The sequence below is a fragment of the Arachis stenosperma genome, chromosome 8 (assembly GCF_014773155.1).
Source record: "Arachis stenosperma cultivar V10309 chromosome 8, arast.V10309.gnm1.PFL2, whole genome shotgun sequence".
In the NCBI taxonomy this organism is placed as follows: domain Eukaryota; kingdom Viridiplantae; phylum Streptophyta; class Magnoliopsida; order Fabales; family Fabaceae; genus Arachis; species Arachis stenosperma.
Window position 1 is genome coordinate 25,571,666 of NC_080384.1, and position 15,029 is coordinate 25,586,694.

At 36.5% G+C, this 15,029-nt stretch overlaps 4 protein-coding genes across 4 annotated transcripts; 3 read left to right on the plus strand and 1 right to left on the minus strand.

Annotated features, from left to right (window-relative positions):
* Nucleotides 1-398: 398 nt before the first annotated feature.
* LOC130946422 (B-box zinc finger protein 25-like) lies at nucleotides 399-2,089 on the plus strand. The gene is made up of 3 exons (XM_057875174.1): nucleotides 399-786; nucleotides 1,175-1,486; nucleotides 1,590-2,089. The coding sequence occupies exons 1-3, from the start codon at nucleotides 604-606 to the stop codon at nucleotides 1,818-1,820; spliced, it is 726 nt and encodes a 241-aa protein (XP_057731157.1). The 5' UTR covers nucleotides 399-603; the 3' UTR covers nucleotides 1,821-2,089.
* A 214-nt stretch (nucleotides 2,090-2,303) lies between these two features.
* On the plus strand, nucleotides 2,304-3,595 carry LOC130946421 (putative receptor-like protein kinase At3g47110). The gene has a single exon (XM_057875173.1). The coding sequence runs from the start codon at nucleotides 2,304-2,306 to the stop codon at nucleotides 3,537-3,539; it is 1,236 nt and encodes a 411-aa protein (XP_057731156.1). The 3' UTR covers nucleotides 3,540-3,595.
* A 926-nt stretch (nucleotides 3,596-4,521) lies between these two features.
* On the plus strand, nucleotides 4,522-7,711 carry LOC130944116 (uncharacterized). The gene is made up of 6 exons (XM_057872282.1): nucleotides 4,522-4,693; nucleotides 4,768-5,027; nucleotides 5,122-5,375; nucleotides 5,874-5,984; nucleotides 6,381-6,425; nucleotides 6,511-7,711. The coding sequence occupies exons 1-6, from the start codon at nucleotides 4,567-4,569 to the stop codon at nucleotides 6,668-6,670; spliced, it is 957 nt and encodes a 318-aa protein (XP_057728265.1). The 5' UTR covers nucleotides 4,522-4,566; the 3' UTR covers nucleotides 6,671-7,711.
* A 101-nt stretch (nucleotides 7,712-7,812) lies between these two features.
* Nucleotides 7,813-10,744, minus strand: LOC130944115 (fructokinase-2-like). The gene is made up of 4 exons (XM_057872281.1): nucleotides 10,250-10,744; nucleotides 8,442-8,774; nucleotides 8,169-8,285; nucleotides 7,813-8,070 (listed from the first exon to the last, which is right to left on the minus strand). The coding sequence occupies exons 1-4, from the start codon at nucleotides 10,661-10,663 to the stop codon at nucleotides 7,942-7,944; spliced, it is 993 nt and encodes a 330-aa protein (XP_057728264.1). The 5' UTR covers nucleotides 10,664-10,744; the 3' UTR covers nucleotides 7,813-7,941.
* Between the last annotated feature and the right edge of the window lie 4,285 nt (nucleotides 10,745-15,029).

Here is a 15,029-nt window from a genome sequence, read left to right on the forward strand (position 1 = left end):
TTTTGCCCCCACTACCAATATTTTTTAGATCCGTCACTGACCATGTGATTGATGATTAAATAGTATCATGGACTTTGAAGAATTCATCCAACCATATATAACCATCTAGAAACTTAAGCATCGGAGTAGATGAGCCAACTAATTAAGATGGCAGAAAAGTCAAATATAGGTAAATAATTGAAGAAGCATTAATTAATATCCAATATTTTTTGCAATCTAAGCATAAAGAAAAAAAGGAAAATAAATATCTATTAAAATGACCAAAAACACAGAGTCCACTCAAACGTGCATGGTTGCTGTTGGTAGCTCTACAGCCACACATGCATGGCAATGGTTGGTCCCACCAAAGCTGTGCTGTTTCCATCACCTTTGCATATATTGATCCCCAAAATCAAAAGCATTATCTTCCAACCTTTGAAATCTCATCCATTCACTTCTCTTTCTCTGTGATCCATCCATTATTAGTTAATATCATCACTTGTATTCTATGTTCTTACGTTTTCTCTCTATCTATCTCCCTTTTTGGCTCCTCTTCATGTTACTGCTGCTGAAGAAGATTTGATTGATTTCTTCCCATCTTGCAGCACAGAATAGTAAAACAGAATGAAGATTCAGTGTGATGTTTGTGAGAAGGCTCAAGCAACTGTGATTTGTTGTGCAGATGAGGCAGCTTTGTGTGCCAAATGTGATGTTGAGGTTCATGCTGCCAATAAGCTTGCTAGAAAGCACCAGAGGCTTCTCCTTCAATGCCTCTCTAACAAGCTTCCCAGATGTGACATATGCCAAGTAACTCAATTAGCTTGTTCTTCATAATATGAATTTGATTCCATATATGTATGTATGTGTAACATTTACAACTGTTATTGTCTGAAAATTTCTGAAATATAGCTTAGATCTGCTGTAGATTAGTCCTTAGTTTGTCGGGTCAAAAGATACTGTGATAAAAAAAAAAAAAAAGACCAATGCGAATGAAGTAATTTGTTTCTTCATGGAGAAGTAATTTATTCTCCTAATTATTCCTCTGATTATCTCTGCTCCAATTGATATTTAGGATAATGTATGATTTACTAAACAGTGTCAATGATGATGAATTCTTATAGTAAGTTAGCCATAATTTATTTTTTTATTGATGATGTTATTCCATCAATTTTATTCTTGTATGTTCTTCCAACAGGACAAGCCAGCTTTCATATTCTGTGTTGAAGACAGAGCACTCTTCTGTCAGGACTGCGACGAACCGATTCACTCGGCCGGAAGCCTCTCGGCAAACCACCAGAGATTCCTTGCTACCGGCATCCAAGTGGCCTTGAGTTCTTCTTCTAATTGCAACAAAGGCAATGAAAAGAGTCACTTGGAGCCACCTAATAGGAACAATGCACAACAAGTTTCTATGGAAGTTCCTCCTCAGCAAGTTCCTAACTTCTCATCTTCTTCTTGGGGTGTTGATGACTTATTGGAACTATCAGCCTTTGAATCACCTGAAAAAGTAAGACACCCTTTAATTTCTCTCATGTTATCTTTTGCTTATTAATAATAATCATAACGATAATAATTCTGATTATGAGTAATTATCTTTTTGTATGTTTTAGGGTGTGGTTCAGAAGGAATCTATGCAGTTTGGAGAATTAGAATGGATTGAAGATGTTGGTCTTTTTGGTGAACAATTTCCACATGAAGCATTGGCTGCTGCTGAAGTTCCTCAGCTTACTAGCAACAATGCTGCTTCATTCAGAACAACCTCTAAGTCCTACATGTCTCACAAGAAACCTAGGATTGAAGATGATGATGATGAGTTCTTCACAGTGCCAGATCTTGGTTGAATAATTTGATAATGAAGCAGCCTCCAAATGGGTGCTGTTGCATGAATATGTAGGTTGATGAATTGTATATTCAAATTCAACTATTCATATACTTCTCTAAGGACAATAATATTAGTATAAGATTTAAAGGTATGTTCACTACCTATGTGTACCATACTCAAGATTTAGACATGTTAATTCATAATCAGTTTTCCATGTATGAGTTTAGTCTTGATTATTTAATTATATGTATGGAATAGGCATTAATTTTTACTGCAACCTTGCATGAATTTTGTCAAGCCAAGTAGGTTTAGCTGCTTAATCTTTTATTAGTTGTATATAGGTAGCACAAGTTCTTGGCGTGTTCCTAGGCAATTAGTTAAGAAAGAAATACAAAACATTTTTTTTTTTCCAATTGGTAATGCCTAAAGAGGATGTTATAAAAATGGATTTGGAATTTCATATCAACAAACAAGCTCAGAAAATTGGTGATATCCCAAGAAAATGTCAAAAACAATGCACACAAAACTCTTGTCTCTTCTCTATTCCACCATAACAATAATCCTATGCCTTATATCTCAAAGCCATTCAAAAACCCATGAAGATGATACCAATGCCCTCATGGAAATAAAAAGAGCCATTGACCCAAACTCAGTGTCCCAAAGTTCATACCTTTATAGCTGGAACTTCACTCTGGATCCATGTGAATGCACAGGATCAGTGTTTCTAGGAATATTGTGCACTTTGCCCTTAGACAACACCTCAAGTAGAGTAACAGCACTTGATCTTGACACAATTGGTTATGAAGGGTTCTTAACCCCAGCCATTGGGAACTTAACAGAACTAACAGTTCTCAACCTCAACAATAACAAATTCAGAGGGCCATTACCAGAATCACTTGGAAATCTAAGGAAACTAATAAGGATCACAATGTCATCAAACTTCTTCACAGGCACAATCCCTCAAGGGATCACTCAACTCAAGAATCTTGAGCATCTAGACCTATCCAGGAACCGGCTTTCGGGCAAAATCCCAGAGGAGATAACAGGGTTGAGAAGCTTAACATACCTGAGCCTTTCAAGGAATGAATTTGCTGGAAGAACACCAGACCTCACCGGACTCTGGCAACTCGGCACATTAGACCTTAGCTTCAACCAGTTCTATGGCAATCTTCCTATCCTTCCGATCCGGCTGCGAAGATTGTACTTAAGCCATAACATATTCTCAGGAAGATTAACACCACTCAAAGGACTCATGCACCTAAAATGGGTAGATATCAGTGACAATCGCCTCTCCGGCGGCATTACAAAGGACATATTTTACTTACATGGGGTTGTTCATCTCAATGTCTCCTATAACAGATTCACCATGATTGATCCTGTTAAGTATTCAGGGGATGGACCAATGCTTCAAGTGCTTGAGGCGCAAGGAAACCAATTGAAGGGTCATCTGCCTCTGAATTTGGTGACTTATAGGAACTTGACTTCAATCAACTTTGCAAACAACCAATTCCATGGTCCAATTCCAGAGGAATATGGACCAATGTTGCAGGGACAATGGAGAAGGTTGTTGTTGGATCTCAATTTTCTTTCAGGGAAGCTTCCATTGGAGTTTCGCCACAATAATACAAAAGTGACAGTTGGGATTTCAAATAACTGCCTTGTTTGTCCAACCAGTGTTGCTATTTGCCGAGGAGCACAAAGACCTGTTACTGAATGTATGGGTGAACAGAATCTATGACATTGTTGTCATCATTCACATAACTCCTTAAGCTTTTGATTCATTCAACAATAAGCAAGTCCACATTGTTAGGCTCAGAAAATTAAATTATATATCCTAATGACAGAATATACTATTTTTGTGAGAGAGAATATATAGCTATTATTCTTTTGTTATAAAAGCTACCTACCATTACCAATCTTGCCATGCTCATTTTTATACTTGAATGAATTGTGCTATTGTTAAACCGTGTCTAGTTTTAAGACAGAGTAATACTATCAAACTTTTTTTTTTTTTCAACATCAGTTAATATTTTTAAAATTATTTTGTTTATCTTAAATTTTAAATTTTAAATTATAAATGTTGACATTAAAATTGGCTAATGTTAACTAATTAAAAATTAAATTTTTACATTTTCTCTTTAAATTATTTTCTTTTTTTTTAGTGGGGTTGAGTTGGAGAACGAATTTTTTGTTTTAATATTGGATTATTAAGAGTGATTTTAAAAATAACCTAAATTATGTGTTATACACGGTTGTGTATTTTTACAAAACATTAATGATATTTTATTTTTTATAATTAAAAATATATTTTTTATAAAACGTCAATAATATTTTATCTTTTTGTAATTAAAAAATATTATTTTTTCTTTTATAATTATAAAATATTTTTATTACAAAACATCAATTATATTTTGTGCTGCTATTGCTACCATAACAATTTAAAACACACTAAAATAATGAAATATTCTCATATTTTCACATTAAAATTACCCGTATATAAAAAAAATTAGCTTCAGACATATCCCAACTCTAAATATTATAACATCATAATACTTACACCCTCACACACTCAATTAAGAATTTTTATCCACTGTTGGCCTTAACCAAGTGACCTATTAAGAATTTTGTGGAATCCAACTTGGGCCCAGCCCAGTTTTCTCTTTATACCAGTAACGAAAAGATTGGGCCGATTTGGGCTGAGCCCATCTTGACAGTGTCAGTGTGTCAGTGTTTCGCAGTCGCGGAAAAGCTTAGCTTCTGCTGGGATGCGTCGTTCTTCTGCGAAAGAGAGAGAAAGAATGGATGAAGAAGAAGGTATGGAGGTGTTGGATTCCGCTTTGTCTCTCATCAATTGGCGCCTCAAACCTTCTTCAAAGCGTCGTCTTCAATTAGGTCACTCTCTTCTCTTCTCTTCTGCTTCGATTAATTTATTACTCTTCCAATTTGTGAATTCAATTTACGTGCAGATATGATGGCACTCTCCACAAGATTGAGACCCGTAGTAATGGTGGACTACGGTGGAATCATGCCTCAGCTTCAGTACCATCTCTCTCACCTCCTCCAATTCATTCACAAAGAATCCCCAATTTTCGAGCATATCAGATTGATGGTTATACAAGACATGATATACTTGATTCATCTACTTGAACTTGCTGAATATGTTAAATCAAGCTTCAACAATGAAATTCCGTTGCTCTTTGTTGATCTTCAACACGAACCTCCAAAGGTCTTCATTTGAGTACTCTTTTCTTTTGTTATCTGTTAATTTTATGATCATCATTATACTGTGTTTATTTGAATCGTGTTGTATTGATATTCAGATGGTAACAAACATAGAGGAGAGTCCATTAGCAATGCAGCTGGTTTCAATTCAGAAGCTGTTCTTGACATTGTTTCCTACTACTCCTCAAGAAGGAACCAGCAACAATGATCCTGCACCGACCAATGATTCGAAATGTGTGGATGATGATGCAGATTTGGCTAGTAAGCGTGTTCACTCTCATTCTGCTGCTGAGTGTATTGATCTCAGTAGCTGCATGGACAACACTGATGTCACTGTGCCAACCTTGAATGGGTATGTATAGGCCTTCCTTGCTTCCTTGGGGCTATGCTATTATTTATATCTCTGGAAATTTAACAGTTTTGTTTGCTGTTTTCTGCCTTGATTTCACTATGATGTAAGTGAAAGTTGCAAATTTATAGGACAGGAGAAAAGTTGATATTTGATTTGCTTCATTCCTGTTCATCAAAGGAAGAGCCTTGTACTGACAGATCTTGTTAACACAAAGGACTACGAAAATTTTCATTTTCTTTCTCTTGACAAATCATTTGGTCCATGTTTAGATAGCAGAGGATGTAGCAAATAGAGAAGAATGTTACATCTTGTACTTTTTTATGCTAAATGGTAGTCAATTTATGACAGAGTCTTGGTTGAAAACTTCAAACATTTCAATCTCAATTCGTGCCCCCTGAAGTGTGATTCCATAAAATAAACTGCTATCTGCTTCTTTGCCATGTACGGAACACATAACGTGTTGAGAAAATTTGACTTTGGTGTATTTCTATGCTTCAGATGGCTTCTAGGATATCCAGTGGTGTATTTATTTGGCAAGGAGCATATTGCTGATGCTATTTATAATCTTTCGACCAAATATCTTAATATTTTCCAAGTGTTCATCTGCAGGTTTGTTTTCCTAGGCTTTTTTGCCAATGATTCGAATTATGAAACTTCCATAATCTGTCTAATGTAGAAATTGCATTAAATTCCCCAGAAAATAGCTTGTCCCGAAAACTTTGTTTTCCAAAACTAAAAGAAAGCAAAAGGATAAAGTAAGGCCAAAAAGAGGGGACTGTAGGAACGTACAAGCATAAACTGGTATTCTTCTGGTTTAGATGGTTTGTTAAGAATGGAACAGGTGTAATATAAGCTTAATGAACCTAATTTGGAATGATATCATTTGAGTAGTTGGCTAGATTGCCTGAATTGGATTCCCTAAAGGTTGTAATCTTTGCATTTGTTTATCCCTTGTCAAACACTTTTCGCTCAATTTGAGTACATAAAAGATATATTGTATTGCAGGAATAATACTCTCAAGAAAGGAACACAAGCAGAAGAACTGTTAAGGTAAATACTGATTTTTATTTGTGAATTACCAACATTATGAAGTCAATGCACAGATAACTGACACTTGTAAGCATGTTTTAAACAGTTTTTCAGTGCCTTATGATCTAAGCATTAGAGGTAGCAATGAACAATGGGCAGAGGCCTTCATGGCTAACATGCAGACCAAGTTTGAAAGATGTGCAAATGCTTGGAAATCGTTAAAGATGGAGGTTAGTGAGTGCAATCCTCAAGCTATCGTGCTATAGTTGTCACCACTCACGTCATCTAATCCTCCTCTACCGTTGAACAATGTATATTATGCAAAGAGAAATGCTAGGGAGCTAGCATTTCTAGTAGAAAAAGAAAAATTGATTAGTGTTGACTTAAATATAAGGCAAATATATTAAAAAACTGTTGGTCACTTAACATTTCCTTTGTGGTAAATGACCACGTCAATTTCTGGCTATAAATACATAATTTTGTAAGAATATCATCACCCAGGAGGGATGATTAACGGACACTAACAATTCTTGGTAGTAGGGATGGCAATACCACCCGAATCCGTGAGTACGCACCCCGTCGCTACTCGCTTGGGACGGGTAATCACCCACCCCGCATCGGGGCGGGTTCTTGGAAGGGGTGGGGCGGGGTTGGGTTTAGGTAATACCCGCCCCTACCCGCCCTGGTAGATATATAATATATATAAAATAATTAGTAAAGGATTAATAATATTGTATCATATTTAAATTTTTACTTTAATTTATTTTACGCATGTGATGATAGTTATATAAATTTTGAAATTTTATTGTATTTATTAGATTTTAATAATCATAAGGGCGGGTAGGGCAGGAACGGATTAGAGTTCAACGTTTTACTACCTGCGGGTAGAAGTAGGACAGATTCTATGCAGGTTGATGTACGACGGAGCAGGGTCAAGTAGAGCAAAAACCCGCTCCTACCCACCGTCACCACCCCTACTTGGCAGCACATGGCACAAACTTAGAATAATAAAAAGAAGGAAAGGGTCTCTGATGTAGACTTCGAATCGTGTAGATTACTTTTGATGCAACCTAGATATGATATGATGATGACAACTTCCTCACGATATGCCTTGAAATGCAAGAATACAGGATGATCACCTTACTTGCATTTATTTTCTATTTTAGTCGGATTTTTTTGTTTTTGTTTGGTTAAGTATACCATGTGCTATGTGGTATGAACCAATGATCATCTCGCAATCAACGCTTTTTTCTTTTCTTTTTAAAGATGCTTTAAGATGATGACATTAGTCAGAAAGGAATTTAAATATTTAGTCACTGAATCTTATGAATCAATTTTTATTCAATCACTAATCTCAAAACTTAAAAGAGAAAATTATTTGGCGTCAATGCAGAGAAGCAGCAAAAAATTAAAAGAGAAAACCGAGAGAAAAACTCTCCCCTCTTGAATTGACGAGACCAACCAGCAAGTCCAACAGAAAAATTAAACAAGAACGAAATTAGAAGGAAAACAAAAACGAAATGATGGCACTAAGATTCTATGCTCCCCTGATGAGGGCCAACACATCTTCATCCTTGGGAAGGGCAGGGATTGCTCCCTTTTTGGTGGTGGTGATTGCTCCACATGCATTTGAATAAGTGAGAACTGATCTTAGCCTTGCTTCATCCTGCAATTGGAAAATAAAGTTACAACTTGAGATGAGGTGGACTGGAAAAAACAGAAGCTAGTATTGAGGATTTATTAGGATGTGTACTAAGTACTAACCTCAAGAATGGATTGGTCGTCAACAATCTTGGCCAAAAGAGAACCGACAAAGGAATCGCCAGCGCCAGTTGTATCAACTGTATTTACATGGAAAGCATCTACTGATCCATGGAAATTCTGGTTTTTGCACAGCCAAAGAACAACTCATCAGTATTGCATGAAACAAAACAGAGGAAAAGTTAGCTGAGAAAAAGAACAAAAAAGGTTGTCATACAATACAAAAACCAGTCATAGGTAACTGTCAAAATATTTTGACAATGAAATTGTTGTTACCTTGGTGTAGTACCTAGAACCATGTTCACCAAGGGTGACAAGGAGCAACTTCAAGTTGGGGTGCCACAAGGACATGGCAGACTCATCATCAATCTTGTCACTTCCAGTGAGGAACTCGAGCTCAGCATCGCTGACCTTGATCAAATCAGCCTTCTCCCATATGCTGAGGATTTGCTTGCGAGCTTCCTCGGCCGAAGGCCACAATGGCAGCCTCAGGTTTGGATCGTAGGAGAGAAGGCACCCGGCATCCTTGGCTACTTCCATTGCCTTCAGGTGTGCTGATCTGCATGGCTCCACAATCAAGCTTATTGAACCATAATGGAACACCTTTGCCTGCACATACAGGTCAAGTTTCAATGGATGATTGAATAGTATACATGAAATTTAAGGTCAAATTTCATCGTAGTCAATTTATTTAAAAGAAAAATAAAAATCACTTCCATAAGGTTAATACGGTAACATCACAAAAATGTAACAAAGATGAAGTAACTTCATCAACGATATAACGATTAATAAGAACAAAACCCTGTGTGATTTGCTGGGAAAAAAAAAGGTAATTTAAGTAAACATTTTTTTCTTTTTGGAAGGTTTTTTATCTTATTGGCTATCAATATATAATCGATTTTATCGCACCATACATGAAAAAGGTCGCCAGATATCTTGTTTTATTATTATTATTATGCACATGCTTGCTACCTTTAGCCAAGGATATAAAAATAATTAAATTAGCCAACCACCTCCACCACCGACTACTAGTCATTCGATTTTTGTTTCCAAAAGATTAAGTAAATCCGCATCGTTGATTAGTAATATACATAATTAGATTAAATTAAGCAACTTGTGATAATAATAATTCAATAGAGATGAAAGGTACAATCAAGTTGGGGCGTTGGCCAAAGACAATCCAGCATGACACAACATTATTATCATTTTGAAATAAAAAACAAGGAAAAAGATTAGTAGTCACAGTGATGTGAAGAGGAAAAGTAAATACTCCCAAGCTAACGGCAGCGCGTGACAAGCACGAGCGGCAAAGAGAGAAAAATACCATGATAAATTAGATAAACGGTAATTATAGTTCTCTAGTTTTTGTTTGCATGCTCTTGTTCTTTGTTCTTTTGATCACTTGAATTTGAAGCAATTTGTTTGAGTAAAAGGGAACAACACCGAATCTGGACACATCTTGATACTAGATCCACCATCCCCACACAAGAACAACTTTTTGCTTAGCTACACAACCACCCTCAAATTCAATAGTCCATATCCATGGATCAGCACGTGAGTCACGCCTCGTGACAACACAACACACCACACCAACCCCACCCACCCACTTTTTCCATCCCCATTATCAGGCCCTATTTCGGACAAAACAACAAGTTCATCCGATTTCAACATATTTCAATTTATTAAAAATAATATTACTATCTTTGCTATTTTCTTCTATGTCCTACATCCAATTCATGCACATTTTTATTCTTGAATAAAACTTAGCTATATTATTTTCGCGTCATATTAATAATAACATCAACTATGTTATAAAAATTAAGTAAGAAAAAATTAAAAAATCTTGCGAGTTTAATGCAGCTCTCTTAGATCTACCAGTGGGCCCCACTAAGCTAAATCTACGCCCACACCATCCCATACGCGCGTAACACCACGCGTTTCTTCCAAACATCGCATTCACAGTCCAATCCAACAACACAACATGAAACACGAAAACAATAACATCGTTCTCCCCAAACAAAGAAAAAAATCGACAAGCTTAAGTTTGAAAGTTGAAAGACGGAGAGAAAGAAGGAGATGCTTACAGATCTGATGAGTTCGAGGTTGAGTTCTTCGGGCTTGAGGAGCATGTCGGCGCTGGGGTTTCTGTAGAACATGAATTCACGCTCCCCGTCGGCGCGTAGGGTTACGAACGCCAACGCCGTACGTGCGCCCTGGTCAAAGGTGATCCCGTCGGCGACGACGCCGTTTTCCTTCAAGATCCCGGCAAGCATGTGACCGAACTCGTCATCGCCGAGCTTGCCGACGAAAGCGGCCTTTCCGCCGAGTCTGGCGACGGCGATGGCCACGTTAGCGGGGGCGCCGCCGGGAGCCTTGAGGAATCCGGGAGCCTCAGCGAGGGAGACGCCGGAGACGGTGGGAACGAAGTCGATGAGCATCTCGCCGAAGCTGACGATGAGACCGCTTCCGGTGGCGGGGAGGCCATTGCTTGAAGCCATTTAAACAACACAGATCAAAGCTTGTTAATAATAACAATAATAAGAAGAAGAAGAAGACTGCGAATGAGAGAGGGTTGAAGAGTGCTGCTGATGGAGTTTATATAATGAGAGAGAGAGAGAGATAAAGTGGTCAATGGATTTTAATTCGATAATGATTTTGAGCTAATTTTGAATTAATTTAAATTAAAAATAATTAATAATTAAAGATATAGATAGGTGCAATTTGCTATCTTTTGTTGAAATTTTGGTTGCGGTTGGGACTTTGTGGACTCTTGAAGGTTGGATTTGAACGCTTTCTCTCTTGTTTGAGGTTTTGTTAGATTTTGAATTTCTAAAGACCAAAATTGAATTTTAAATTTTTAATTGGTATTATACTATTATCTTTTCTTTCTTTTCAGATTTTTTACCATTTTGGATATTGGATAGGTGGATTAAAAATTTAAAATATGGATCGGATAATTATGAGTAAATAAATTTTCGCACCAAAGTATCTCTCGTTTAACAGCTGATTCACTTTTTTTTTAATCTAAAGGGAAAGCGTTATCTTATCTCTGCTAGAAGTGTTTTTATTTATTGTTTCATTATTTATTTATTTATTATTATTAACGGGATAACTAAAAAATATACTAAAACATCAAATAAGGATAACTATTCTTGAGCATAGAAATGTTGGGGGTGATTGTTGTTGTGATAAGATTGAATAGGTGGATGTCCATTCTCAAGAGAGATTGAATTTAATAAAAGTTGAAAATGTTACCTTTTGTATGCCTATAAATAAGAGGTTTTTCCTCATGCAACACATACAAAAGCAATAAAATAATTCTCTCTCTCTTTTATGTTGCAATACTTCTTTCACTCTCTTTATACTTCTTTATATTTTATGTTTGTTACCTCTTCCTTGTTTATTTATTTAGTTATTTTATAACACGTTATCAGCACGACACTCTAACGAGATTTTAGGAAGACTCCAGTAACAAATTTTTATTATGTCGAATCTCTTTCATCTTGAATATAATGCTTTTGATATATTTAGAAATAATTATTTACCATGGATATTAGATGCTGAAATCCATCTTAATTTAATGGATCTTGAAGATACCATTGAGGCTGAAAATAATATATCCCAGAAGGATAAAGATAAAGCCATATTTTCCCTTTGTCGTCATCTTGAAGTATGATTAAAAAAATGAATATCCCACATTAAAAGATCTTGCAGATCTGTGGAAAGACCTTGAAAAAGGGTACAATCATGTGATACTTCCTCAAGCCCGATATGTTAGAGAAAATTTTCTCGACCTTCCATGTCTCGAATGTGCTCCTGCAGCAGCAGTATTGAGAAAAAGAAATTAAAAAGTATTCTGAATTAATTTCTTGCTTTCTTGTTGCTGAATGCAACAATGAGTTACTTTTGATAAATCATGAAGCACGTTCAGTTGGCGCCGCCCTATTTCCTGAAGTAAATGCGGCAAATTATAACCCCAGAAGAGGTAAATGGCAAGATTTTGATGACAAGAAAAATTATGGAAGGAAATTGAATTATGTTCACAAGAAAAGATCTCACCGAAGTGGGATAAAGAAAGAAATAATGGGCAAAGTATATCAATTGAGGATTAATGCTTCCATTGTGGTGGAAAGGGCCATTGGTCACGTACTTGTCGTACCCCAATGCACCTAGTTGATCTTTATCAAGCATCTTTGAAAAGAGATGACAAAGAAAAGGAAACAAATTTTGTTTCAAATGATGAAAATTCCACCACTCATTATGATGTATCTAATTTCTTTAAGGATTCTGAAGAAGATATTGGCAATTTGATCAATGATGGAATAATTTGATATATGTATGTGTTTGTTAAGTATTCATGTGAATAATTTTACTGTGCATGTACTTTTACTCATTTTATTATTATTATTATTTGTTTTTGAAGAAAAATGGCAAGGATATATTCTGAAGATATTTGCCTTGCGGATAGTGCAAGTTCACACACTATTCTTAAAAGTGATATATATTTTACCCATCTTGTGCCAAAAGAAGAGTATGTTAATACTATTATTGGCTCAGGTAATGTGATAGAAGGCTCCGGAAGAGCTATAATCTTGTTTCCTGGAGGAACAAAATTTATAATAAATAATGCACTATTATCTACCAAGTCTCTGAGGAACTTGTTGAGTTTCAAAGATATTCGCCGAAATGGATATCATGTTGAGACGATGAATGAGGGAAATCATGAGTATTTATATATCACAACTCATGATTCAAATAAGAAAGTTATATTAGAAAAATTACCCTCACTTTCATCTGGGTTGTATTATACCAAGATTAGTGCAATTGAATCACATGCCATTGTAAACCAGAAGTTTACCAGCCCAAATGAATTCATAACTTGGCACGACCGTTTGGGTCATCCGGGAACAACCATGATGAGAAGAATTATTGAAAACTCTCATGGACATTCACTAAAGGACCAGAAGATTCTTAAAACTAGTGAATTTTGTTGTGCTGCATGTTCTCAAGGGAAGTTAATTTTAAGGCCATCACCAGTAAAAATTGGATTTGAGTCTCCTGAATTCCTAGAAAGGATTCAAGGTGATATATGTGGACCTATTCATCCACCATGTGGATCTTTTAGATATTTCATGGTCCTGATAGACGCATCCTCGAGATGGTCACATGTGTGCTTATTATCTTCTCGCAACCTGGCGTTTGCGAGATTACTGGCTCAAATTATTCGATTAAAAGCACAATTTCCAGAAAATCCAATCAAAGCAATTCGTCTTGATAATGCTGGTGAATTTACTTCCCAAGCATTTGATGCTTATTGTATGGCTAATGGAATAAGTGTTGAACATCCAGTAGCTTATGTTCACACACAAAATGGGTTAGCAGAATCACTTATTAAACGCCTCCAATTGATTGCTAGACCCTTACTTATGAGAACAAATCTCCCAACTTCGGTTTGGGGGCATGCTATTTTACATGCCGCAGCACTTATTCGTTTGAGGCCAACGAGTTACCATCGGTTCTCTCCTATGCAATTAGCTTTTGGCCAGCAGCCAAATGTCTCCCATTTAAGAATATTTGGGTGTGCGATATATGTTCCCATTGCACCACCTAATCGTACCAAAATGGGACCCCAAAGAAAATTGGGGATATATGTTGGATATGATTCTCCCTCTATAGTGAGGTATCTTGAGATACAAACGGGAGATGTATTTAAAGCCCGATTTGCGGATTGTCATTTTGATGAATCAAAATTTCCAACATTAGGGGGAGAGAATAAGCTTCCTAAAAAGGAACTTAATTGGAATGCATCATCGGTGATGCATTTAGATCCTCGATCAGGGCAATGTGAATTAGAAGTTCAAAAGATTATACATTTGCAAAGAATAGCAAATGAATTGCTTGATGCATTTTCCGATACAAAGAGGATAACCAAATCTTATATACCAGCGGAAAATGCCCCAATTCGAATCAATGTCCCAGTAGGACAAGTAGCCACTGAAGCAAATTCACGCCAGAAGCGTGGCAGGGCGGAAAATACCCCAATTCGAATTGATGTCCCAGTAGGACAAATAGCCACTGAAGCAAATACACGCCAGAAGCGTGGCAGGCCTGTCGGTTCCAAAGATAAAAATCCTCGAAAGAGAAAAGAGGTAAATATTCCTGTTGAAAAAGACATAGTAAAGACACCTGCAGTTGTCCAAAATTCTGATATAACGCCAGAAGACGTTCTGGTACCTGAAAATTGTGAAAATGACGAGATCTCGATAAATTATGTCTTTACAGGAGAGAAATGGGACCGAAATAAGACAATTGTCAATGAAATATTTGCATATAATGTGGCATTAGATATCATGCATGAAAGTAAGGATCTTGAGCCAAGATCAGTCGAAGAATGTCGACAAAGGAATGATTGGCCAAAATGGAAAGAAGCCATGAAGGCTGAATTAGACTCACTTGCAAAACGTGAAGTCTTTGGACCTGTAGTCCGTACACCTGAAGATGTAAAACCTGTTGGATACAAATGGGTATTTGTGAGAAAACGAAATGAGAAAAATGAAGTTGTGCGCTATAAAGCCCGACTTGTGGCACAAGGTTTTTCACAAAGGCCCGGTATAGATTATGAAGAAACGTATTCCCCTGTAGTGGATGCGATAACATTGCGTTATTTGGTCAGTTTATCTGTATATCATAAACTGCATATGCATTTAATGGATGTGGTAACAGCCTATTTATACGGCTCATTAGATCGGGATATCTATATGAAAGTCCCTGAAGGACTAAAGATATCTAAACCATCTAATGAATATTCGCAAGGGTTATACTCAGTCAAATTGCAAAGATCTTTATATGGTCTAAAGCAATCTG